The 27719-nt window shown below is 44.5% G+C and overlaps 1 protein-coding gene across 1 annotated transcript in view; it reads left to right on the forward strand.

Moving 5' to 3' along the window:
* Window positions 1-27719, forward strand: part of IL15 (interleukin 15) — a 90222-nt gene that overhangs the window by 11478 nt on the left and 51025 nt on the right. The window contains exon 2 of the mRNA XM_073341211.1: window positions 26481-26610. Coding sequence (XP_073197312.1) covers window positions 26548-26610 — 63 coding nt within the window. The 5' untranslated portion in view covers window positions 26481-26547. The remainder of the gene's footprint in view (window positions 1-26480; window positions 26611-27719) is intronic.

Genomic DNA, 27719 nt, shown 5'->3' on the forward strand with positions numbered 1-27719 from the left:
TAGGTTCCTGGGTTAGTGGTTCTGTTGTGTGGTTGCTGGTGAGTATTTGCTTCAGGTTGGGGGGCTGTCTGTAAGCAAGGACTGGCCTGTCTCCCAAGATCTGTGAGAGCGATGGGTCATCCCATCAGGATAGGTTGTAGATCCTTGATGATGCGCTGGAGAGGTTTTAGTTGGGGGCTGAAGGTGATGGCTAGTGGCGTTCTGTTATTTTCTTTGTTGGGCCTGTCCTATAGTAGGTGACTTCTGGGTACTCTTCTGGCTCTGTCAATCTGTTTCTTCACTTCAGCAGGTGGGTATTGTAGTTGTAAGAATGCTTGAGAGAGATCATGTAGGTGTTTGTCTCTGTCTGAGGGGTTGGAGCAAATGCGGTTGTATCCTAGAGCTTGGCTGTAGACAATGGATCGTATGGTGTGATCTGGGTGAAAGCTGGAAGTATGTAGGTAGGAATAGTGGTCAGTAGGTTTCCGGTATAGGGTGGTGTTTATGTGACCATTGCTTATTAGTACCGTAGTGTCCAGGAAATGGATCTCTTGTGTGGACTGGTCTAAGCTGAGGTTGATGGTGGGATGGAAATTGTTGAAATCATGGTGGAATTCCTCAAGGGCTTCTTTTCCATGGGTCCAGATGATGAAGATGTCATTAATATAGCGCAAGTAGAGTAGGGGAGGGATACAATTAACCTAGGCTTGAATAGAGACTGGGAGTGGATGGGTCATTACAGAAAGTAAATCAATATCCCCATGTTTATCTCCCCCCCCCCCGTGTTCCTCAGACGTTCTTGTCAACTACTGGAAATGGGCCACCGTGATTATCACTACAAAAGGTTTTCTTCCCCTTCGTCCCTCCCACCCCCGTTCTCCTGCTGGTATTAGCTGATCTTAAGTGATCACTCTCCTTACAGTGTGTATGATAACACCCATTGTTTCATGTTCTCTGTGTATATAAATCTCCCCACTGTATTTTCCACTGAATGCATCCGATGAAGTGAGCTGTAGCTCATGAAAGCTTATGCTCAAATAAATTTGTTAGTCTCTAAGGTGCCACAAGTACTCCTTTTTTAAACACTGTTCAAATTTTAACAAATGGTGAGATTACATTGAAAGACACTTTGTGAAAGTTTTCAAAAGTATTTTATTTCATTTACTGATTGTGAAAGACAAAACCATCGGTTTGTGACTGCATGAAACTCCGATATAGCCTATCTGAAGAACACCCCCCTCTCTACTTTCCCCCCCATACTTTTAACACTTGCTAAACATGCAGTGTTTCATTATATTAAATAAAGGTTTTTTTAACATTTAACATGAGAATACAGCATTGACTGAGATGCAACATAACATGACCTTTTTAAAGGATATTCCGTATGCAGTGAGGCCTATTTGAAGCATTTTGGTTTTGTTGGTTTTGTTTGTTTTAAAGTTTAACGTGAAAAAACAGTATTGACTGAGCTGCAACAAAACAAGGCCACTCTTAGGGATATTTTGTAGAAGTTTTGTGAACTAAAAATGTTTAAGATACTAGCCCATTCTTTTAAAAAACAGTATTTTTAAAGTACCAAAACGGCAACTGGCTAAGAATATGAAAACTAGCAATTGAGGGGAGTTTACATGTGTGTGTTAATAAAAAAAAAAGTTTTTTAAAGTTTGGATTTATACAAAATACACAAGAAATAATTAGCTTATGTAAAAAAGTTAGTTCTCCCCCCGCCCCCAGAGATAAGGAGTCAGCCCCCTCACTGATCCACTTTCTTCTTTTCTAATGTTTTTTTAAAATATAAACCGAGGACAAACAATTTTTTTTAAAAAGCCACAGTGATCAGGCTATGGGGTAAGAAATCTGTTCTGAGTTTTAGGGGGAATGTTGATCACTCTTTTAGTGAAAGTTTGTAGGCAGCCATTCTGTGTTAGTTGTTATGCTTTAGCACGGGCAAGCGCTTGTCATTTGGAAATACTTTCCCACTTTATGAGGTATTATCTCCCCCATTCTATGGCCTATCAGAAATATTAACAAAAACAAACTTAAAGATATGTTGTAGCAGTGCCTGCAAAGCAACAATTTCACTGGCTTACAAAAGCTGTTTTTGCTAACCGTGGTTTTGCTGCAAAAGCATGCTACTTCAGATTGTCCTTACTACAAAATAACCAATGCTAGTCTAAAACGTAGGGGGAAACTTTTTTATCACTATAAATTACTTCTATAAACAGGTTCTGTGTTTTTAACCCTGGGATGTTTATGCATGCTAATTTATTACTGAAACACACCTATGTAACGATGCTACCTCTGGTGGGACACTGCTGAGAGGATCAATACAGGACAAATTGCTTAGAGCAGGGCAGTTACAGCCCAAAGCTGGGGTTTTTCCACTTATAAGGCACACCAAATCAGTCAGACAGAGTGGACTTTGGTTTTACCCCACTGGCTAACCATAAGTCATACAATCAATTCCCTTAGACACTCCAGTTTCTCAGTATCACCACTAGTGCCACTCGTTATGGGGATGAATGGTTATGAAAACCAATACCCCAGTAAAAGAAAAAAGGTTCTCTCGATCCCAAAGGACCACGCCTCAGACCCAGGTCAATATACCAGTCAGATCTGACCCACAAATCACACTGTTGCCAATCCTTTAGAATCTAAAATCTAAAGGTTTATTCATAAAAAGAAAGAAATATAGATGAGAGCTAGAATTGGTTAAATGGAATCAATTACATGCAGTAATGGCAAAGTTCTTGGTTCAGACTTGTAGCGGTCATGGGATAAACTGCAGGCTCAAATCAAGTCTCTGGAGTACATCCATAGCTGGGATGGATCATTCAGTCCTTTGTTCAGAGCTTCAGTTTGTAGCAAGGTTCCTCCAGAGATCAGAAACAGGATTGAAGACAAGATGGAGGAGATGGCAGCAGCCTTTTATAGTCTCTTGCCATGTGGCCTCTGCTTTCTTTGTTTCAAAGACAAGCTATGCAGCACAAAGCACAAAAAACCCTTAGGTTTCAGAGTAGCAGCCGTGTTAGTCTGTATTCGCAAAAAGAAAAGGAGTATTTGTGGCACCTTAGAGACTAACCAGTTTATTTGCGTATAAGCTTTCGTGAGCTACAGCTCACTTCATTGGATGCAACATTATGCTCAAATAAATTGGTTAGTCTCTAAGGTGCCACAAGTACTCCTTTTCTTTTTTTTTAAAAAAAACCTTAGAGTTCTGTCCCTGCATGCCTTGCTGAATCACAAGGTGTATCTGCCTTCTCTTAATGGGTTGATTGTATAGCTGATGGTCCTTAATGGGCCATCAAGCAGGCTAGGTAGTGCTGACACCAAATTGTCTGTCTGGGGTGTCACCCAGAAGCATAGCACAAATACAGACAGTATAGAGCCAATACTTATAACTTGAAATACAAAAATGATACATGCGTACAGATAGCATAATCATAACCAGCAAACCATAACCTTGTCCTAGACACCTTATTTGACTCTCGTTAAACAAGATTTGGTGCCACTACAGGACCTTGGTTGCAACAGTGATCTATAAGGTCCCAGTTCATGTTAATAACATCACACCCCCGACACAAAATTGATGCAGGAAGGGGTGAGACAAACACCACTGACTGCATCCCAAGAACTCCCTATCCTTGGTTCTGTCTTACTACAGCTAGTATTGGTATATAACAGAAATGGGTTATCAAAGTCATGTTCAATAACATGATTGAATTTCTTTACAAACTCAAGGTAAAACTTGGTTAGAACAATAGTGGTTTGGATCTGCTCTTGCAGCATGGTTCCTGTATGTCTTATGTGATCTTGCCAAGAGCTAAAGAACATAGCTACTTTAACCATACAACCTCTAGCAAATCTTTGGAACCCAATTAATATCAAGACAATGTAAATATTAAAAATCTTGGCATTTAGCTGTGAAAGCAATACGGTAGTGTGCCTCAGTTTCCCTTTTCATACAGCACATCAGGTCTGGAATGTCTTTTCTCCTATGAAAATTTCTAAGACTGTTTACAGCCATTAACGGTGAAACATCACTATAACAAGGCCTTTTAACATAAAGCGTGTTCTTATGTATTCCTTTTAACATGTTCAAGGGTTTTTTCAAAAGATTAGGCACATTGTACGTTTTTACAGTTCTTAGTAATAGCAACACATTAGTTACAAAAATCACCATTAGCAATAACAACAAATCCATTGCAGGTCTCCATTTACAATCATTTTTATTATGCTACACCTTTGGCTCAATACCATTGGGGTTTGGGCCTTTTAGGGTTACCCTGTGGCTTCCCTTGGCAAAATTAAGTTCTCTTTTTTCCTCCTTGTTCTGTAGGATCAAACCCTGATTTCTTTTGCTTAACAGAATCCACTGGCTGATTGGGTGTGATCTCTTTGCTAACCGCTATTAGAGAGACCGCTTCTCTCTGTCAGCCAAGTAAGTTGCACCAACACAGACAGGAGCTTGTCCACCAGTTTTTAGATCCTTAACTGCTATCCATTCCAAGGCTGCACTCTGTCTTAAAGAGATACCATCCATTTTCACTAGCAAGTTAGACTCCTCAAGGTTCTGTGGTCCTTCCATTACCAACCTCTGCTTCCACATGAAATCAGATGTTAAGTCCACTGAGGGTATGTCTACACTACAGAATAAGGTCGAATTTATAGAAGTCGTTTTTTTAGAAATCGGTTTTATATATTCGAGTGTGTGTGTCCTAAGTGCATTAAGTGCATTAACTCAGCGGAGTGCTTCCACAGTACCGAGGCTAGAGTCGACTTCCGGAGCGTTGCACTGTGGGTAACTATCCCACAGTTCCCGCAGTCTCTGCTGCCCATTGGAATTCTGGGTTGAGATCCCAATGCCTGATGGGGCTAAAACATTGTCGCGGGTGGTTCTGGGTACATATCGTCAGGCCCCCCTTCCCTCCCTCCCTCCATGAAAGCAAGGGCAGACAATCGTTTCGCGCCTTTTTTCCTGAGTTACCTGTGCAGACGTCATACCACGGCAAGCATGTAGCCCGCTCAGGTAACCGTCACCGTATGTCTCCTGGGTGCTGGCAGACACGGTACGGCATTGCTACACAGTAGCAGCAACCCATTGCCTTCTGGCAGCAGACGGTGCAATACGACTGGTAGCCGTCATCGTCGTGTCTGAGGTGCTCCTGACCACGTCGGCTGGGAGCGCCTGGGCAGACATGGGCGCAGGGACTAAATTTGGAGTGACTTGACCAGGTCATTCTCTTTAGTCCTGCATTCAGTCCTATTGAACCGTCTTATGGTGAGCAGGCAGGCGAAATGGATTGCTAGCAGTTGTACTGTACCATCTTCTGCCGGGCAGGCAAGAGATGAGGATGACTAGCAGTCGTACTGTACCATCTTCTGCCGAGCAGCCATGAGATGTGGATGGCATGCAGTCCTTCTGCACCATCTGCTGCCAGCCAAAGATGTAAAAGATAGATGGAGTGGATCAAAACAAGAAATAGACCAGATTTGTTTTGTACTCATTTGCTTCCCCCCCTCCCCTGTCTAGGGGACTCATTCCTCTAGGTCACACTGTAGTCACTCACAGAGAAGGTGCAGCGAGGTAAATCTAGCCATGTATCAATCAGAGGCCAGACTAACCTCCTTGTTCCAATAAGAACAATTACTTAGGTGCACCATTTCTTATTGGAACCCTCCGTGAAGTCCTGCCTGAAATACTCCTTGATGTAAAGCCACCCACTTTGTTGATTTTAGCTCACTGAAGCCAACCCTGTAAGCCGTGTCGCCAGTCGCCCCTCCCTCCGTTGGAGCAACGGCAGACAATCGTTCCACGCCTTTTTTCTGTGCAGACACCATACCAAGGCAAGCATGGAGGCCACTCAGCTCACTTTGGCAATTAGGAGCACATTAAACACCACACGCATTATCCAGCAGTATATGCAGCACCAGAACCTGGCAAAGTGATACCGGGCGGGGAGGTGACGTCAGCGCGGTCACATGAGTGATCAGGACATGGACACAGATTTATCTGAAAGCATGGGCCCTGCCAATGCATGCATCATGGTGCAAATGGGGCAGGTTCATGCTGTGGAACGCCGATTCTGGGCTCGGGAAACAAGCACAGACTGGTGGGACCCCACAGTGTTGCAGGTCTGGGACGATTCCCAGTGGCTGCGAAACTTTTGCATGCGTAAGGGCACTTTCATGGAACTTTGTGACTTGCTTTCCCCTGACCTGAAGCACATGAATACCAAGATGAGAGCAGCCCTCACAGTTGAGAAGAGAGTGGCGATAGCCCTGTGGAAGCTTGCAACGCCAGACAGCTATCGGTCAGTTGGGAATCAATTTGGAGTGGGCAAATCTACTGTGGGGGCTGCTGTGATGCAAGTAGCCCACACAATCAAAGATCTGCTGATATCAAGGGTAGTGACCCTGGGAAATGTGCAGGTCATAGTGGATGGCTTTGCTGCAATGGGATTCCCTAACTGTGGTGGAGCCATAGACGGAACCCATATCCCTATCTTGGCACCGGAGCACCAAGCCGCCGAGTACATAAACCACAAGGGGTACTTTTCAATAGTGCTGCAAGCTCTGGTGGATCACAAGGGACGTTTCACCAACATCAACGTGGGATGGCCGGGAAAGGTACATGACGCTCGCATCTTCAGGAACTCTGGTCTGTTTCAAAAGCTGCAGGAAGGGACTTTATTCCCAGACCAGAAAATAACTGTTGGGGATGTTGAAATGCCTATAGTTATCCTTTGGGACCCAGCCTACCCCTTAACGCCATGGCTCATGAAGCCATACACAGGCAGCCTGGACAGTAGTCAGGAGCTGTTCAACTACAGGCTGAGCAAGTGCAGAATGGTGGTAGAATGGTGCATTTGGACGTTTAAAGGCGCGCTGGCGCAGTTTACTGACTCACTTAGACCTCAGCGAAAGCAATATTCCCACTGTTATTATTGCTTGCTGTGTGCTCCACAATAACTGTGAGAGTAAGCGGGAGACGTTTATGGCGAGGTGGGAGGTTGAGGCAAATCGCCTGGCTGCTAGTTACGCTCAGCCAGACACCAGGGTGGTTAGAAGAGCACAGGAGGGCGCGGTACGCATCAGAGAAGCTTTGAAAACCAGTTCCATGACTGGCCAGGCTACGGTGTGAAAGTTCTCTTTGTTTCTCCTTGATGAAACCCTCCCGCCCCTTAGTTCACTCTACTTCCCTGTAAGCTAACCACCCTCCCCTCCTCCCTTCGATCACTGCTTGCAGAGGCAATAAAGTCATTGTTGCTTCACATTCATGCATTCTTTATTCATTCATCACACATATAGGGAAATGACTACCAAGGTAGCCCAGGAGGGGTGGTGGAGGAGGGAAGGAAAATGCCACACAGCACTTTAAAAGTTTACAACTTTAAAATTTATTGAATGCCAGCCTTCTTTTTTTGGGGCAATCCTCTGTGGCGGAGTGGCTGGTTGGCCGGTGGCCCCCCCACCGCGTTCTTGGGCGTCTGGATGTGGAGGCTATGGAACTTGGGGAGGAGGGCGGTTGGTTACACAGGGGCTGTAGTGGCAGTCTGTGCTCCAGCTGCCTTTGCTGCAGCTCAACCATACACTGGAGCATACTGGTTTGATCCTCCAGCAGCCTCAGCATTGAATCCTGCCTCCTCTCATCATTCTGCCGCCACATTTGAGCTTCAGCCCGTCACTTACTCTCTTCAGCCTGCCACCTCTCCTCCCGGTCATTTTGTGCTTTCCTGCACTCTGACATTATTTGCCTCCACACATTCGTCTGTGCTCTGTCAGTGTGGGAGGACAGCATGAGCTCGGAGAACATTTCATCTCGAGTGCATTTTTTTTTCTTTCTAATCTTCACTAGCCTCTGGGAAGGAGAAGATCCTGTGATCATTGAAACACATGCAGCTGGTGGAGAAAAAAAAAGGGACAGCGGTATTTAAAAAGACACATTTTATAAAACAGTGGCTACACTCTTTCAGGGTAAACCTTGCTGTTAACATTACATACATAGCACATGTGCTTTCGTTACAAGGTTGCATTTTGCCTCCCCCCACCGCGTGGCTACCCCCTCAACCCTCCCCCCTCCCCGTGGCTAACAGCAGGGAACATTTCTGTTTAGCCACAGGCAAACAGCCCAGTAGGAACGGGCTCCTCTGAGTGTCCCCTGAAGAAAAGCACTCTATTTCAACCAGGTGACCATGAATGATATCTCACTCTCCTGAGGATAACACAGAGAGATAAAGAACGGATGTTGTTTGAACGCCAGCAAACATACACTGCAATACTTTGTTGTACAATGATTCCTGAGTACGTGTTACTGGCCTGGAGTGGTAAGTGTCCTACCATGAAGGACGCAATAAGGCTGCCCTCCCCAGAAACCTTTTGCAAAGGCTTTGGGAGTACATCCAGGAGAGCCGCGAATGCCAGGGCAAAGTAATCCTTTCACATGCTTGCTTTTAAACCATGTATAGTATTTTAAAAGGTACACTCACCGGAGGTCCCTTCTCCACCTGCCGGGTCCAGGAGGCAGCCTTGGGTGGGTTCAGGGGGTACTGGCTCCGGGTCCAGGGTGAGAAACAGTTCCTGGCTGTCGGGAAAACCGGTTTCTCTGCTTGCTTTCTGTGAGCTATCTACAACCTCATCTTCTTCTTCTTTCTTTTCTTCCCCAAAACCTGCTTCCGTGTTGCCTCCATCTCCATTGAAGGAGTCAAACAACACGGCCGGGGAGTGGTGGCTGAACCCCCTAAAATGGCATGCAGCTCATCATAGAAGCGGCATGTTTGGGGCTCTGACCCGGAGCGGCCGTTCGCCTCTCTGGTTTTCTGGTAGGCTTGCCTCAGCTCCTTAAGTTTCATGCGGCACTGCTTCGGGTCCCTGTTATGGCCTCTGTCCTTCATGCCCTGGGAGATTTTGACAAAGGCTTTGGCATTTCGAAAACTGGAACGGAGTTCTGATAGCACGGATTCCTCTCCCCATACAGCGATCAGATCCCGTACCTCCCATTCGGTCCATGCTGGAGCTCTTTTGCGATGCTGGGACTCCATCATGGTCACCTGTGCTGATGAGCTCTGCATGGTCACCTGCAGCTTGCCACGCTGACAAAACAGGAAATGAGATTCAAAAGTTCGCGGTTCTTTTCCTGTCTACCTGGCCAGTGCATCTGAGTTGAGAGCGCTGTCCAGAGCGGTCACAATGGAACACTCTGGGATAGCTCCCGGAGGCCAATACCGTCGAATTGTGTCTACAGTACCCCAATTCGAGCCGGCAAGGCTGATTTAAGCGCTAATCCACTTGTCAGGGGTGGAGTAAGGAAATCGATTTTAAGAGCCCTTTAAGTCGAAATAAAGGGCTTCATTGTGTGGACGGGTGCAGGTTTACATCGATTTAACGCTGCTAAATTCGACCTAAAGTCCTAGTGTAGACCAGGGCTGAGAGACTACAAGTCATATCCAAAGTGTCTAGAGCTGAGAGTATACCTGCCATCCCCTGCATTCCTCAAGAGATTAACTGCACAGCTGTTCTGCTCTGCAGACTCAGCTACCCAGTCTTCCCTCTGAACCTGAGACACAGACTGTTCACTTAAAGAATTATCATAGAGACATTCCTCTCTTAACAATGTTGTCTTCCTAACAAACTGGTCAAACACAGCCTCTTTTTTATAGGGCTGTTCAACTTTCTTGACAGCTTTTACTCCATCCAAGACCTTCTTAAAGCTATCCACACTGGGTCTTTCAAAAGGAAAGTCAGTGGATCCATTCACAACAGAAAATTTCTGGCTGTTAGGAACTGAAACTTCCTTGATTAATGACAGGTTTCAGAGTAGCAGCCGTGTTAGTCTGTATTCGCAAAAAGAAAAGGAGGACTGGTGGCACCTTAGAGACTAACAAATTTATTTGAGCATCAGCTTTCGTGAGCTACAGCAACTCCCTGAAAAAGCACAAGAACAAATCTGCACAGACACACCCCTGGAACCCCGACCTGGGGTATTCTGTCTGCTACTCAAGATCCATAAACGGGGAAATCCTGGACGCCCTATCATCTCAGGCATTGGTACCCTGAAAGCAGGATTGTCTGGCTATGTAGACTCCCTCCTCAGGCCCTACGCTGCCAGCACTCCCAGCTATCTTCAAGACACCACTGACATCCTGAGGAAACTACAGTCCATGGGTGATCTTCCTGAAAACACCATCCTGGCCACTATGGATGTTGAAGCCCTCTACACCAACATTCCACACAAAGATGGACTACAAGCCGTCAAGAACAGTATCCCCGATAATGTCACAGCAAACCTGGTGGCTGAACTTTGTGACTTTGTCCTCACCCATAACTATTTCACATTTGGGGACAATGTATACCTTCAAATCAGCAGCACTACTATGGGTACCCGCATGGCCCCACAGTATGCCAACCTTTTTATGGCTGACTTAGAACAATGCTTCCTCAACTCTCGTCCCCTAATGCCCCTACTCTACTTGCACTATATTGATGACATCTTCATCATCTGGACCCATGGAAAAGAAGCCCTTGAGGAATTCCACCATGATTTCAACAATTTCCATCCCACCATCAACCTCAGCCTGGACCAGTCCACACAAGAGATCCACTTCCTGGACACTATGGTGCTAATAAGCGATGGTCACATAAACACCCCCCTACTGACCGCTATTCCTACCTACATGCCTCTAGCTTTCATCCAGACCACACCACACAATCCATTGTCTACAGCCAAGCTCTATGATACAACCACATTTGCTCCAACCCCTCAGACAGAGACAAACACCTACAAGATCTCTCTCAAGCATTCTTACAACTACAATACCCACCTGCGGAAGTGAAGAAACAGATTGACAGAGCCAGAAGAGTACCCAGAAGTCACCTACTACCGGACAGGCCCAGCAAAGAAAAAGGAATGCTTCCGATTAAGTGAGCTGAAGCTCACGAAAGCTTATGCTCAAATAAATTTGTTAATCTCTAAGGTGCCACAAGTCCTCCTTTTCTTTTCTTGATTATATCACTTCCACAGCCTTCTGCAACAGCAAACTGCTTCCATGGATTACCATGAGGATTTCTTTCCCTAGGAGCTTCTCTAAGTAACAATTCACCCCTCACAGAAATTCTTCCCTTACCCTCTTCACCTAGGTCTTGCTCTAAAGGAACACTTTCCTGAGCAACAACAGATTCTTTCTGGGGTTTATTTACACCCAGGATTACCTTTGGCCCATCAGGTGGACTCCTACACCATCCCCTTTAAGGCAAATTTATAGACTCACTAGATAAAAGGTTAGAAGCATTCTCCTTCCCTTTGCCACACACAAGTTCAGGAATCTTTTCCTTCTTGCTAGAGGTTTCCAAACTGTCAGTAGGTAACACAATTAAATCACCTTTATGCTTTTCTTGTGCCCTGACTAGGATATCACCCTGATCAGACAGAATTAAGAATTTTATTCAGATGATGTTAAAAAGAAAAAAGAAAATGGTACAGAGTTTAAGTATAGAAGTTTCTGGTTATCCGGGAATAACATACAGATTATCAAGGGATGCCAAGTTCGGTTTAGTGCTACACTCTTTCCCAGCCACACATTAGCAACAGGCAAAATACAAGCACAAGAATTGTCTGGTGTCTGGGATTTTGCTAGGACACTACCTGGATGCAACCTAGTTACAGTGCCATTCTCCCAAGCAGACACAAATTCAGGACCATTCCCTTCCTGGGCTTTAGTTGAATCCAGAACCAACTCTGAGACAACTGTACTATTCTCAACCATCACAGCCTGAAAGCACCTTCTGTCTGCTCCACAGACAAAGAAGAGCTGGAGAAACTTCCCCTTTAACAGACACACAGTTTGGGATTTCCTTTCCCTTGTCCCAGCACACAGGGCTGTTCACAGACAACTGCTTGGAGGCTGGGGTAGCTCCCTCCTTAGGCAAGTCATTACCCCAACAGACACAGGCATATTTTCTTCACTGTCACAATTCTCCACACAGGTAACAGGTAAGGTATAGGGACACTCCTCTTCCACTATCCTTGCCTTCCCAAACTGCTGACTAGATAAAGCTCTCAGGTCACAAGGCTGCCTAGGCTTATCCAAACTTTCCTTACCAGGCACATTGCCACTCCCAACAGATAAACTTCTGCTCTTCTCACTACACTTAGGGCATGGCTACACTTGCAGATGTAGAGTGCTGTGAGTTAAATCCTCCTTCGTAGAGCGCAGTAGGGAAAGCGCTGCAGTCTGTCCATAGTGCCAGTTGCAAGCGCACTGACGTGGCCACATTTGCGGCACTTGCAGCGGCATTGGGAGCGGTGCATTGTGGGCAGCTATCCCACAGAACACCTCTTCCCATTCTGGCGCTGTGGCTTGTGGGAAGGGGGCGGTGGGTGTGGGGCATTCTGGGTCCTGTCCCAATGCCCCGTGATGCATTGGTTCGCATCCCAGCATTCCCTTTGCTTCCGTCCACATTTGGTGCCATCTTTCAACGTTTTTTGCACTGCGCGCTCTGTGTTCCCTTTTGGTTTGCGGGAATGGAGCCCGAATTGCTGAGGAATATGCTGACTAGTGTCGCCAGCGCATCACGTTTGGCAGTTGAGTTATTCCTTAAGATTCAAAGCAACAGTGAGGACTCTGACGATGCTATCGACTGGAGTAACGCAAACGACATGAGTTTGCTTGTTTGCATTCATGGATGTGCTCACCACCATGGAATGCCACTTTGGGGCTTGGGAAACAAGCACTGAGTGGTGGGATCACATCATCATGCAAGTCTGGGATGACGAGCAGTGGCTGCAGAACTTTCGGATGAGAAAAGCCACTTTCATGGGACTGTGTGAGGAGCTCGCCCCCACCCTGCGGCTCAAGGACACGAGATTGAGAGCTTCCCTGATGGTGGAGAAGCGGGTGGCTATTGCAATCTGGAAGCTGGCAACTCCAGACAGCTACTGATGGGTTGCTAACCAGTTTGGAGTGGGAAAGTCAACTGTTGGAATCGTGTTGATGCGAGTTTGCAGGGCCATTAATCGCATCCTGCTCAGAAGAACCGTGACTCCGGGTAACGTGCATGACATTGTGGCTGGCTTTGTACAAATGGGTTTCCCTAACTGTGGAGTGGTGATAGATGGGACGCATATTCCAATTCTGGCACCAGCCCACCTAGCCTCCGAGTACGTTAATCGGAAGGGGTATTTCTCTATGGTTCTCCAGGTGCTTGTGGATCACTGTGGGCGTTTCGTTGACATTAGTGCAGGCTGGCCCAGAAAGGTGCATGACGCACGCATCTTTTTGTAACACTGGCCTGTTGAGGAATCTGCAAGCCAGAACGTTTTTTTCCCAGACCAGAAGATCACCATAGGGGAAGTCAAAATGCCCATTGTGATCCTTTGAGACCCTGCTTACTCTTTGATGCCGTGGCTCATGAAACCCTACACAGGGAGCCTTGACAGCAGCAAGGAGCAGTTCAACAACAGGCTCAGTCGGTGCAGAATGACTGTGGATTGTGCTTTTGGCCATTTAAAGGATCGCTGGCGCTCTCTGTATGGGAAGCTGGACCTGGCCGATAACAGCATCCCTGCGGTTATATCCGTGTGCTGTACCCTCCATAACATTTGTGAAGGGAAGGGTGAAAGATTCACTCAGACATGGAACTTGGAGGTTCAACACTTGGAGGCTGAATTTGAACAGCCAGGGCTATTAGAGGGGTCCAACGTGGGGCTGCAAGGATTAGGAATGCCTTGAGGGAGCAATTTGAGGCTGAAAGCCAACAGTAATTTCTGGTGTGCTGCCCTGCACGGGAGTGAAGTGTGGTAGGAATCTGTGTTTGCTACATATAATACACTGACTTGTGGTGCCTGTTGATTTCCTGGGCTAAGGTTTCTTTTACGTTGTGCAATAATAAAGAATGTTTCCAAAGCCAAAAAAAAAAACCCATTTATTGAAAAGAAACACAACACAACTGCTTGGGAAACACAAAGGGCAATGATGTGGGTTGGGGAATGGTAAATCACAGATTTGCGAATGCCCTGTCTGGAGTGCTGTGCAATGCATGCTGCACTTCAGGATGGCTATACTGCATGGTGATGGGGGTTGAGTGCAGTGGGTAAGGGTCGTAGTTTTCAGGGCTGGGTGGTGAAGCTACAGGTGTTGGAGGCAGCGGGTGGCGGTAAGAACCCGGATGTTGGGGAAAGTCGTTTGGAGGTGACATGGTAGCACAAGGGAAAGAGTTTTGGGACAAGGGCTGCAGGGGGCAGTAGTGTTCCACCTGCATGGCTACGAGTGCCTGGATCGAGTCTGCTTGGCGCTCCATTATACTTATCAGCCGCTCTGTGCTTTGGTGCTAGGGGACCCTCCTTTCACTCTCCTGCCACTCCTGCACTTTTTTATTTTCATTAGTTGAATGCTGCATGACTTCATGCAGCATGTCCTTTTTGCTCCTACATGGCCTCTTCCTGATTCTTTGCAGCCTCTCTGCCATCGATAACACAGATGATTGAGATCTCAGGGTTGCATCTGTAAAGACAAAATGCCACACTTAACAGAGGCAGCATTGTTCACACCAGACAGAGGAATGATTCCCCTGTACTCAAGGGCAAGCACAGTCTACAGTAAGCCTAACCACATTTTTTTTTAATCTTTAAGGCCTCTCTTTCTGTTCTTTCAACCTTTTTCTCTAAACAGTCAACCAAACGTATCAAAGCACAAGCATGCAATATTCCCCCTATTCAAACATAAAAATTTTTAAAAAATAATTTCAAAATGGCCAAACCTCGACACCAATGGAAACGGGAATGGAGGACGGGACATAAGCCCAAAATGGGGTGTGAAAACCTGTCAAAAAATAAATGGTGATGAATACTATCAAGGTATATGTGACGTGCCCCTGGTGTTATCTGGACCGGTGATCTGCTAGGTCACTCCAATCCTTGACTCTGGGAGCCAGCCGTACCCTACTCTGCTGTGAGAACCCCCACTCCTGGGCTGTTCACGCACAGCCTCTAGCATGTAAACTGCTCCCAGCTATGTAATTGAGCGTTTTTGGCCAGCTGCTGCTTGGATTGTGCAACCGAATGACACTAGCCAATATCTCCGGTACCAGACACAACCCAAGGAACCTCTGTCTTGCATTGTCCTGTTATGCCCACTGGACACTGCAAGTTTATGAGTTCGTCAATTTAACGAAGAAATTGATATGTACCAGGCTTGTTATCCCAAGGGGAGTCTCTGACATGATCCAAGCCAAACACACTGCTTCAGGTAGAATAAACAAATTTATTAACTACAAAAGATAGATTTTTAAGTCAAAGCACAAGTCAGATTTGGTCAAATGAGAAAAGCAAAACTCATTCTAAGCTGATCTTAACACTTTCAGTGCCCTTACAAACTTAGATGCTTCTCATCACAGGCTGGCTGGTTGCCCTTCAGCCAGGCTCTCCCCTTTGATCAGCGCTTCAGTCACTTGGTGTGGTGTCTGTAGATGGAGGTGGAAGAGAGAGAACATGGCAAATGTCTCTCCCTTTTATCATGTTCTTTCTTCTCTCTTGGCTTCTCCCCCCACCCCCGCCGCCCCTTCAGAGTCAGGTGAGCATTACCTCATTGTAGTCCCAAACTGACCACCGGAAGAGGGGTGACTCATTCCAGAGTCCAACAGATCCTCTGTTGCTGCCTAGGCCAGTGTCCTTTGTTCCTGTGAGGCTGGGCTGGGTTTGTCCCATACATGCCCTGATGAGGTATGAACTGCCCCTCTGCTCCTGGAGAGTTTTTCCTGGGTTTGTTTTAAACCCCGAGGACACATTTTCAGCCTCATAACTATGTACACGAAATTACAACCTATAACATTACTATAACAACAATGCTCAGTGCACCGCGAGCCTTCCAAAGACACTGGACATGACAAACTTTGCATTGGATACCACACAATCATAAGGATAAACATGGGGGTGCAGGGTGTTCCCCCGAGGTACAGAGTGTTACAGTATATACTACTGTTCACTCCTGTTTCAATGCTCTTGTAAAAAACTGGTTGAGGTGTTATCACAAAGGTTATAATTCCTCCCTCCCAGACATTTGTGCACCCATTTGTAAGTACTGTTAGACAAAGAACTCCATTAATTTTTTCTGGCACAGTTTGTATTACACGTTCAGATTATGACTGTAGAAAAGGCTTGCTCAAAGACTGTCTAATGGGTAATTGGTCTTAATGGTTTAAATGCTGCCTGCCAATAATTGTTTTCAGTGACTGATAATGGAGTACCAGAAGCCAATATTGCTCTTGTGAGAACTTGGTCAATTTTTTGTTGATATTCAGATGTCATCTGTCTATAAATGAAGTCATTTTGGGGAGTTTTTTGGATATGACTGGTTAAAATGCCTATTGTTTTGTTTGAACTTGAGTGAACAATACTTCCAGATGATGATGTCACAGAAGCAGGATCACAAACATTTGTTGCAAGTGCAACTACTCTCAGTGTCATCTACTTTATGCTTTTCTTCTTTGACCTTCATTTCCACTCATGAAAGATAGTTTAATGTCTGTAGGATGTTTCAGACATTCAAAAATGTGTTTGGTCATCCTGGTAGCATTTGGAAATGCATATTTCATTTGGCAGTATTTGCAAAATACAAGTCCTTTTTTGTCTGAATGACTTTCAGTGTGGAAATACTTCCATATGTTAGAAGATGTCACACCATCTTTTCTGAAGAAGACAAACCAAAAACTAAAAAACCAAGAGCTCCTCCTTGCCAGGGCAGTTGATTCCTCCTGTGGACCTCTGGGTCAGGATTCAGAGCAGGATTCATTCCAGCCCCTCAAGTTTCTCCCTGACTCTTTTTTATCTGCCCCAGTGGCTCTGCGCAAGCAAGCAGGCAGAAAATGGTTCCCCTGCCAGGCTGAGGGTGTCAACCTGCCAGGCCACTGCAGAGAGAAGGTCGGTTGGATGAATGGGCTGCTCCCCAGGGCTAGTCAAGAGGATAGCAGTTTCAGGGTAGCAGCTGCTTGTCCCAATCTTCTCACATTGTCTCCACACCAAACACCACTTCCAGGACAGAAATCAAGGGAGGCAGACAGGTGGCAAGCCACAAGGAAGGGCCCCTGAACTCAGTCCTGTTCTCTAGTTAAAATGGCATTTCTCTCTACTGACTGAGGGTTACATAGATATATATGGTATATAGGCCTACTAGTATATAGGAATTACAATTGCCTAATAATGTAAGTTTTGAAATAAACTTCATTTGAAATATTAGTTATTAAAAACATTTTGAAGGACTCAAGTGTAGCAGTAACAATATCATTTTAAACATTACTCTAAAATTCTGTCACTGGTCATTCTGAGAGGAAATATAAGAACAGCCATACGAGGTCAGACCAAAGGTCCATCTAGCTCAGTATCCTGTCCTCCGACAGTGGCCAATGCCAGGTGCTTCAGAGGGAAGGAACAGAACAGGTAATCATCAAGTGATCCATCCCCTGTCACCCATTCCCAGCTTCTGGCAAACAGAATATTTCACAAGTTTTTTTCAATTTCTCCTCAATTTTTCCACACCAAGCCTCTGGAAGAAATGGGGAAAAAAGCCCAGTTTTGTTCTGAAAGTTTCCAGGTTATTTCCAGAACCTCATGTATCTAGCTGTGTTGCCTGTTGTCCATCCCCATGATCACTTGTGCTGGTCAGGGCTGCAGTGACTGGGCCATTCTCCTAGCCTGCTTCCGAAGCCGATCCTCTAACCCTAGATTCAGGCTGTATTTAGGTCTCCTAGAAGCAGCAGCAACAGCATGTGCTTCCACCTAAGCTCTCTTCACCCCCATCCCTGTGCCAGCCCATTGGCCCAGAGCCACCAAGGTGGCCTCTCCCCACTTGGGGAGGGCAGAGCTCCCTCTATGCTATGGCATTACTGACTTCCCCAGTGAGAGGTAGTCTAGCAACAGGAAGTCAAAGGTGGGATTTCCTCCCCATCCTCTAATCAACCAGGGCTCTGGGGCCATCTTTTCTGGCCATCTTTTCTGTCTGGCCACCAATCAGTCAAGGATTGTAGGGGTAGGCTTGGCCCTTTCACACTGTAGACATGTGCATCTAGACAGTGAGGGCTCCACAAATGTTTCTGCTATAACCCTTCTGCCAGGCGGTGGTGGCAGCAAAAAGGGTCGAGTTCAATACCTAGGGGTTCAGAACCATCTAGAACCAGCTTGAGACCCCACCCTGAAATCTGGGAAAGCTAGCCACCAGCCCAGGTGCCTCTAAGAGGCAATACTTCCCCACTCACAAGTACTAAATCTATGTACCACAAAAGTAAACTTATTAAAAGGTGAGGGTGCCGTGCGTTAACTTGGGAAAACACCAGCATGGCAATTCATAAGGAAGCAAACAATAAGGAAACACCAACCCCACGGTATCTTGGGCAGTCATCCTTTGCCTCAGTTTCTGCCCTTGCTAAGTGAAAGTCTGATGGATGAAAGTCCCTTTAGCATCCCGCTCCTCTATTTCCCCTGCACTGCAACTCACTTACGGTTGGTTGCCCGAGGTCAGCGAAGGCCCAGAATGCCTGTACCACTGCCGCTGCTTGCTGCTGTTGCCTCTGCTGCTCTTGCTGCCCCCCTGGCATCACTGGCCCCTCTGCCACTGCCTGCTCATGATGCTGCCACTTCTGTTGCTGCTACTGCCTCTACCACCGTTGCTGCCCGCTGGTCTTGCTGCTGTCTTCGCTTGCTGTTGCCTGTAGCTGCGGTGCCGTGAGCTGAAGCTCCACCGCTTAGCCCCATTCTTAGTGATTTGCCTGCTAGTGGGGAACCTCAGTGTTTCTTCCTCCGCATTGCTTTTCATCCGGACACCATCCCCAAACCAGCCTCCGAGGCTAGCTCATCAGTGATTTCAGTTTTAGTGGTCACTGAGAAGAAATAAGGCCTCTCAGTTGAGTCAGATCAGCTCTGTCTTTAAACACTGGAAGAGGAGAATCAAATAGCATCTAGAACTCCTTTAGCAGAGTCTACAGCACCAGGTAGGAACACCTATCCCCACTCGTTCCTTTCACTGGGATTTGGCATCACTTCCACCCCTGCCCCCAATCACTTGGTGAGTGAGGTTAACATTAGATGGACCCCTCCCCATTAGGGCTTATTAAATTCAGTTCAGCTGCCCTTTAGTCATACAGTAAGGATAACATTTTATTATCCCTTCATCCAACACTAAGGTGAATTTTAACCCCAAACCCGCCAAAGTTGATCACTTCCGCAAAGTAGGACTGCCTGCTGATCATCTAGGCAAAGAAGGTGTGTCTGTGCAAATATGGTCTGGTCTAGAGGTCTTTTCCCCGAGTTCATCAATAGATGGCAGAGCCCATTCAGACTGTAGCTTATACTACATTTAAACCATGTGCTGAAGTCTCAGTCTTCCGGTCATTAAGTAAAGTGCCAGTGTAAAATCAGGGGGATGAGAGGATAAAGCTTAAGTATTTTTTTTTCATTAAGAAGTTGGTGAAAAGCAGCAATAATATTTGGAAGTCAGTCATTTGGCAGCAGGAGAGGTACTGTATAATTAAACTGTCACCCTGTCTGATAGGTTATTACCAGCAGGTGGTAATAAGATATGTGCGTCATTTGCGAATCATTATATGGTATGTCATGCTACAACAGATGAGGTATGATTTCAATGGCAGCACAGGGTGATCACTTAGAGATTGTTATCGTTATGGGCCTTATAAATCACAATCAACAGTGTAATAGTTTAACAGCTATCTGTACTGGCAATGCTGGAAAATTGTTTAGCAATGAATGGCTGATTTTTTCCAATGAAGAATGATTTAAAAAGACTGCATTGTAAAAATACCTGTAAATGACAAAAGTTGGCTTATACATTTAACAATTTTATTTTTTTATTTTCTACAGAAAGATGCTTAAATAAAAAAAACCTTGGATTGGTATTTACCATTTAAAATAATTTTCTAGAATCATTTCTAGGCATTATAATATATTTGAAGTGAGTTTGGTGGTTGCCATCCATTTTTGAGCATCATAAACAACAACAAATGGCACTAACTTCCCCCTTGCTGCAGTCTCAGCAGAGAGGCCAAGAACTGAGTAAGCATGGTAATGTTCTCCCATATGGGTTTTGTTTGCGCTAGAGTTGAGGCACATTCGTGGGGGCAGTGTGGGGAAGATTGTATAGCTGCTGCCCATTCTCTGACTGCTAGAGAAAGAACTTCAGTCTGTGGTGTTGTTAAGCCAATGTTTTCAACAAACTATACATTTGCAAAATATGATGATATAGGTGAAGAGTTTGTGGGTGTTTCTGAAAGCAACACACCCGTGGAAGAGTAGTTTTGAGTGAGGGAATAATGACAGTGTCTCTGGCCCTTTCTTTTGTTTTGTACATCTGTTTGTACGTCTGTTTTGTATCTCAAATAATGTCATACTAATTAGCCTATTCTTTATTTAACATGATGAGAAATTGAGCACGAGCTCAGTGAGCTGGTAACTTCTTCAAGCTGCAGAGCTGGTTTTATAGCCTTGGCCAGTGCACCAGTGTTGGCTGCATGTCTCTCCCTTAGAAGCCACAATAATTATTAATTCCTTCCTGGAAGGAGCAATAGGAGTTAAGGATCTTCTCTTCCCCTCCCACAGCTCAGAAAGAGGTTGCAAGAGCTGGGAATTCTTGTTCCCTACGAATCTGAAGGCTGCACCTGATTGTTGCCATCCACCAGACCTCAGCCTGCTTGGATGGGTGTTTTAAAAAAGAAATAAATGAAAGTTAAAGAATCTGTTGAGAAGAAAAAGGTAACCATTAAAATTGCAGTCCAGTAGTTTCAGCAGTGATAAGATGGCATCCATGGAAGCAAAAAAGGAGGCCAAAAGAAGTGCTGCTAAGCTAAAAATTTGGCATGTGATGAGCTATATAACTGACTGGGAGGGAGAAAAGACCAGCTACAAACTTGCTAAGGCAAGAGCAAAAACGATGCAGGGTGTAAATGAGTTTTCTCATATTAGAAATGAACATAGACTATTGCGAATGAATGGTGACTCAGCCAAGTCTGGAGTGATCATTTGAATGAGTGAGGAGAATCCAAAGGAGGAATTAAGAATATGTAAAATGAACTGGGCCAGGATAGATTGCATACAGGAAGAAGAGGCTGTAGAAAGACTGAGGAAAATGGAAAAGGAGAAAGCACTTGGGCGTGATGAAGTACCAATGGGTTTGTTGAAGTCATTGGGAAAGGAAGGTGTCAAGTATTTTACAAGTCTCTTCAGTGACATTCTTAAGAAAGAAAACGCCAGATGAATGGCATAAAAGCTTTGTGGTGACTATTTTTAAACACAAAGAAGATATTACACTGTGTGCTAATTATCACGCAATTAAGCTGACATCCAACACGGTAAAAGCATAGGAGAAGATTATTGAAAAGCGTCTGCATGGAACAATTGAAATTTGGAAGGGTCTGTATGGATTTAGGCTGGGAAGGAGTACATTTGATGCCATATTTGGTCTATGAATCCTCATGGAGAAGCTCAGAGGAAAGAGGCAGCAATGGAGTATGGTCTTGTGGGCTTGGAGAAGGTGTACCATCACACACCAAGAGAAGTCATTTGGTGGAGTTTTGTGACAGAGAGGTGTGCCAGAAGCCTCTGTCCATTTTGTCCAGGACATGTGTGATGGAGTGGCTACCGTTGGCAAACCTGAATGGAGCTACAGCCTTGTTTGTTTGTGGTGGTTATGGATGTAACGAATGAGATTATCCTGAGAGAGCCGCCTTGGAATATGCTGCTCACTGGTGATTGAGTGATATGTGTGTAAAATTGTGAGACCCTGCAAACGAAATTTGAATGGTGGCAATGCAGTTTTGAGCAGGTGGGACTTAGAGTGAATGTTGATAGGACTGAGGCTTTCATAACTGAGGGAGCAGACCCACAATAAAGGATATTACAGGCAGAGAACTTAGAAGAGTGAAAGAATTTAAATACCTAGGATCAATGGTTGCTGACAATAGTGCCTTACTGAGTGATGCCCGGCATCATACCAAAGCTGCTTGGTGCAAATGGCAGGAGTTGACCCCCAGTTGTCTGTGATTAAAAAGATGCCAGTAAAGTTAAATATAGAATATTGTGCGAGTGCCCGCGAGGGCCGGGGCCAGGGTGGGGAGATACCAGCGAAAGGAGGACACTCTGGCCTAAGAATAGTAAACTGCTTTATTGAAGGAAGGAAGGAAGAACTTACGCTCCAATCTGTGCGGGGAGCCCTTAGGACCGCGGAGGGGCTGCAGGGGACTCTGGCCATTCGGGACAGCTGACCAGGCAGGACTCCACCGGGGGGAGTCCTCTGCGGCGCTATATTCTCCGTGTTTATCTCGCGGTTACATGGGGTCAACAGCTGGTTACATTCTTATATGTATGATTTATGCTTATTACATAAACTAACTTATTTACAGGCAAAAATATGCTGAGCTATACTACAATATCTTTTTGGCAGGGTCTGTCGGAATCTGTTGAGAAAGTTAATTGAAGTTAATTGAAACTGCCTGCATCCTCCGCTTACATCCAGTCACATACTCAGTCCACCACTTAGCTCCTTGCCAATCTTCCACAGCCTTGCCCCTATAAGTATAATACTGTATTTCAATCCATCCTGATATGTGGAACAGAGACTTGGCCAGCCACAAGAAAAGATACGTGTACTGGATATCAGCGGACCATAGAGAGACCAATTTTCATGATAGCTATGTGTACAGTCATGAGTTTTGGAGAGTTTTATAGCCTTTTCCCAACCCTGAATAGGGAAACTGCAGGAAAGGAGAAGTGCTCTTGTGGTTATAAACTCTTCTGTTTCTGTCCCACAAAGCCCGATCTCCCCTTCTCTTCCTATCCCATCCATCCTGCCGCTGTTCCCAGCCCTCCTCCCCCTGCCAGTTCCTGCCTCATTCTCCCTCCCCATCCCAAATTCCTGTCTCAGTCTCCTGCCCAGTTCCTACATTCATCTCTCAATATTCAGGTCCTTCTCCTCCATGCTGGTTGTGTGCCAGCAAGGGGTTCAGCGAGAGCACAGGAGAGACAATCTCCTTTCTCTGAGTTCCCGTGCCTGTCACCACAGCACCCCTAACTTCCAGAAGAAACAATTGCAGGGAAAGCCTCACTCTGCCTTGGAACTCTGGGTGGAATCTTTGGAGAATTTAGGTAGCAAGCTCTAACAAACCTCTACTGAGCATATGCAAATTAAGATTTTTAAAGGCTTACAACTTTGCCAAATTTTCCATGCAGTCAAATTTCAAATCCTTGCTCAGAAACATGGGCTTCTACAGCTTTTCAGTGAAATCACTGTAAGAATTTAAAATTAGCCAAACTATGCATTTTCCCCTAATTTTGTTCTTGGAAATGCTTGAACCATTTTTGATGGAACTTAAAAAAATCAGTCAGCCTGAGTCAGTCACTCAGCATGGAAATTTTCAGTCCAAATGGTTAAAGTTTGGCCAAGTTATAAGCAAAGGACAACAGGATCTTACAATAGAAAGGGGTAGGCAACTTTAACTCTAAGCATCACTTTCTTTGGGCCTGCTCCCATTGAATTCAATGGCAAAAGCCCCATTGGGGACACAATCATATTCCCATTCTAACCAAACAGTAGCATTGGTGTGACATTATTGACTTAAACTGTGACCCTATAGATCATTGTTATATATTTGCAGCAAATATTGTACAAAGGTTGTCATGTAAGGTGTCTATGGAAAGGTTCTGATTTGCTGGTTCTGATTATGCTATCTGTATATGTGTATCATTTTTGTAGTTGAAGTTATGAATATTGGCTATGGACTTGTATCTCTATGTGTTTTGATTCTAAGTAGGCTCAGTGACGTATTTGGTCAGCTTAGTGAGAAAGGACTATTCTCAGTAAGTGCCCAATCAAGAAACACTTAACTGACAATGAACTTTGGGACACGCCAATCCACATCTGAGCTTTCCTGGGAACATTCAAACTAACATGAAAACAATGGTGTCGGCCTGCAAACTGAATCATGTGTGGACGTGTGATTTGCCCATTTGACTTCAGACTCCATCTTGCTGCTGTGATTTTCCACAGTAAGAACAAGGGATGTCCTTCCACAGGCAGAGAATATAAAAGGCCATGAAAACCCGCCCATCCTGTCTTCAGTCCTGCTTCTAACGTTGGGAGGAACCTTGCTACAAACTGAAGCTCTGAACAAAGGACTGAATGTTCCATCCCAGCTGTGGATGTACTCCAGAGCCTTGCTACAAGTCTGAACCAAGAACTTTGCCATTACTGCATGTAATTGATTCCAGTTAGCCAATTTTAACTCTCATCTATATTTCTTTCTTTTTATGAATAAACCTTTAGATTTTAGACTCTGAAGGATTGACAACAGCGTGATTTGTGGGTCAGATCTGACTGGTATATTGACCTGGGTCTGGGGCGTGGTCTTTTGTGATCGGGAGAACCTTTTTTTTCTTTTAGTGGGGTATTGGTTTTCATAACCATTCGTCCCCATAACGAGTGGCACTGGTGGTGATACTGGGAAACTGGAGTGTCTAAGGGAATTTTTTGTGTAACTTATGGTTAGCCAGTGGGGTAAAACCAAAGTCCTCTCTGTCCGTCTGGTTTGGTGTGTCTCAGTGGAGAACCCCCACTAGGTGATACCTAGCTTTGGGTTGTGACTGCCCTGCTCTAAGCAATTTATCCTGAATTGATACTCTCAGAAGTGTCCCAAAGACAGCATTGTTACAACTGGTAAAGTGTTTTAATCAGTATTTCGGTGTGTGATGTAATGGTATTATATAGTAATTTGTTTGCTAGATTTGTTGTAGGTATTAATATTGAAAATAAAATACAAGTATTAATTATATAAATATTTATTTTACAGAAAGCTTTAGGTCTCAGAATATTGGGTACTTTGTTTTCATAAATATTATGGTTAAGAAAGATTTATTAAGACATTGGATTGTTATTTGCTTTTGGTTGTAACACATCCAGCCAACAGAAAAAGTTCTTCTCAAAAAGTACATGGGAAAACTATGCTATCTGGGCCTCAGGCCATAGAAAGAAAGTGGTGAATTACTGGACTGGGTTGTTCTGCCCCTTGTGGTAGATTGGGCAAACTTCACCTACTCCTCTTTGGCCAGTTTCAATTTATTAAGCTCCCCTTCTCCAGGTGCAGCATGCTCTGCAGGTGTGCCTAATTGACACTGCCTCAGTGCAGGGATGCTTGTTAGGCTGGGTGTCAGTGGGATGGGGGCCTTTCCCATCACACCCTGTTCGCAACAGTTTTGACTTTATGATTAAGCCTACCCGTAAAAAACAGCTGGTACAAGTTAAAGGGACTCTCTCAGGCAGAGCTGTAACTAAGCATTTTAGCACTGGGGCAAGCAAGCCTATTTGTGTCCCCTGCCAGTTTTTTCATAATTTTTGTGCCCCATTCGGAGATGACACATAACTATTAATAGTAGGGTATGGGGGAAATGTGACCGCCCCATAGAGGTTTTCAAACTGTTTGGCATGCTCCCTTAGGGGGCGAGTGGCCCTGCGTGGTGGGACTTTGGGAGGGAGCGCCACTTCCATCCCCTGACTCACCTCAGTCCATGTGCCCCCTTCTGCCCCCCCCCCATCGCCTCTGGCCCTGTTTTTCCACCCCTGTGGCTTTGCGCACTGGGTGGCTGCCTTGCTTGCCCCACCATGGTTACAGTTCTGGTCTCAGGTGAAATGTTTTCCATATTTTCCTTTTTGTAAAATGGGTTTTTACAGAATTTAAGACCAATAGAAATATTCCATAAATGTTGTTTAAATTAAAATGGCAACAGATTTTTTTTAAACAAATAAACATTCTCCCAAACACTTGTGTAAGTGCACCAGAACCCAAGAGTGCAAAAAACAAAAGCTGACTCTAAAACAGAAACAAAATTTACTAGTTTACTTTCATTGTTTTAGCTGAGACAAATATAATATAAAAGGGAATGGGCTGTTAACAGGATAGTAGGAGATACTGGCTGGGCAGCTGTCGTGTTGCCCCCACTACAGAAGCACTGCTTAAATAAAGCTGGTGGAAAAAACAATGGGTAGCTTCTTAAGAACTGGCCTACCTGACATGTTATGATAATTACTTAATTTCAGTATTGTTATTACTTAGTTTCAGTATTGTTAGGGCAACCCTTCTGCCATTGCATCAAGCATGGAACTGTATTGACATTAATGGTACTAGTACTGCTCCTTTTCTAACTTAGGTTCAGTCTCTCTTGTGACTTGTCATTATCAATCACAAAAAGTGATTCTGCCAAAACACCCCTTTCCAAAATAACCCCAAAACATACTTCAGCATTCAAAGATGACAGAAGCAAGATGGGTCTCCGGCATTGAACAGATAAATGCAATCTTTTAAAAGTCCATGTCTTGTTTTTCTAACATTTAGAAGATTTAAAGATGACTTGCAAAGATAAATTACAAAATTTCAGCAACTGAATGCCCCCAATAGTTGTAATGTTCTGAATGCCTTTCAGCCCAGCATTAAACCTACTGGGTTTTTTTCACCTCTAGGTCCTCAAAAGAACTTTTCTGATGTAGCTAATCTGCTTCTGATTTGAGTGATGTCCCAGTAGGCACCATGCTGGTGATGGCATGGCCACCATGGAACTCTGTTGGAGCATGGCACTGGCTAGGGACTCAGGTAAGTCACATTTGTTACCAAGGTTTAAGAATATTTTATATTCCAAAGGGTGTAAAATAATTCAACAATTCCAACCCTATACTTTTATGATGCTCAAAACTGTTATGATATTTAAAACTTTAAATTAACCCTAATTTTTTAGATGACAGAATTGGTTCTCTTGTGTTTTTTCACTCCCTATTACCCATTCTTACTAGAATGATTCAAAGAATGCTGAAGGTTCGTAGTTTATTAAATTGTTATTAATGTTCTTTATTTAGCAACGTCTTTATTTAGCAACGTCTAGTATCAGTTTTATTTCTTTCTCATTTGCTGGTTTGTTATTTAATAAACCTCAAGATAGTTACATCTAGGCCAAAGGGATTTGATGGAGGGAAAACAGCAGCTGAAGTTACTGCTGCCATTTTGCTTGTGTCCTGTATGGACATTATAGTGCTGTATAGTTATTTCAGAACGACGCAGTATGAGTTTGAACTTTCAGAAGTGACACAATTTCTATTGTGCATGTGCAAAAGTGGTGATTTTACATGGTTTATAACTTGGTAAAATCTGGATGGATTTTCATGGGGACAGTGAATGGCTGACCTCAGAACTATTCCTTTCTCAAACTTCAAGTTCCTATTTCAAACCACTGAGATGCTAGAGCTGTTCAAAAGATGGTGGGAATTTTATTTTTTAATGTAGCCAAAACTTTCTATTTTTCATTTACCTCTTTCTTGAAAATGGCTACACTGTTTTTGATTAATCCTCCCTCTTCTCCCCAAAAAAATCAACTTGAGGCAGTCTGCAACCATGGAAGACTTCATCCCGAAAGATTAACATTTGTCAAAGTTATAAACAATTGAAAACAGGGGGATCATGGAAATGGTTAGGCTACCTTAATAACAGACATCATGATTACTTTGTGTGCAAAATCTCTCAGCAATGGTCTGAAGCCATACAGTTCCATACAGTTTCCATTCTTAAAATGATGTAAGAGAGAGAGAATTAATTATAGGAAAGTTCCTTGTTTCAAACAGTTCATTTAAAAAGTGAATTGCAGCATTGGATTTGCAGAAATCTTGTAACAATGAGGACATGTTAATCCTTTATATAATTCTGTTCTGTGT

This window comes from Lepidochelys kempii, chromosome 4 (assembly GCF_965140265.1).
Source record: "Lepidochelys kempii isolate rLepKem1 chromosome 4, rLepKem1.hap2, whole genome shotgun sequence".
NCBI classification, from domain to species: domain Eukaryota; kingdom Metazoa; phylum Chordata; order Testudines; family Cheloniidae; genus Lepidochelys; species Lepidochelys kempii.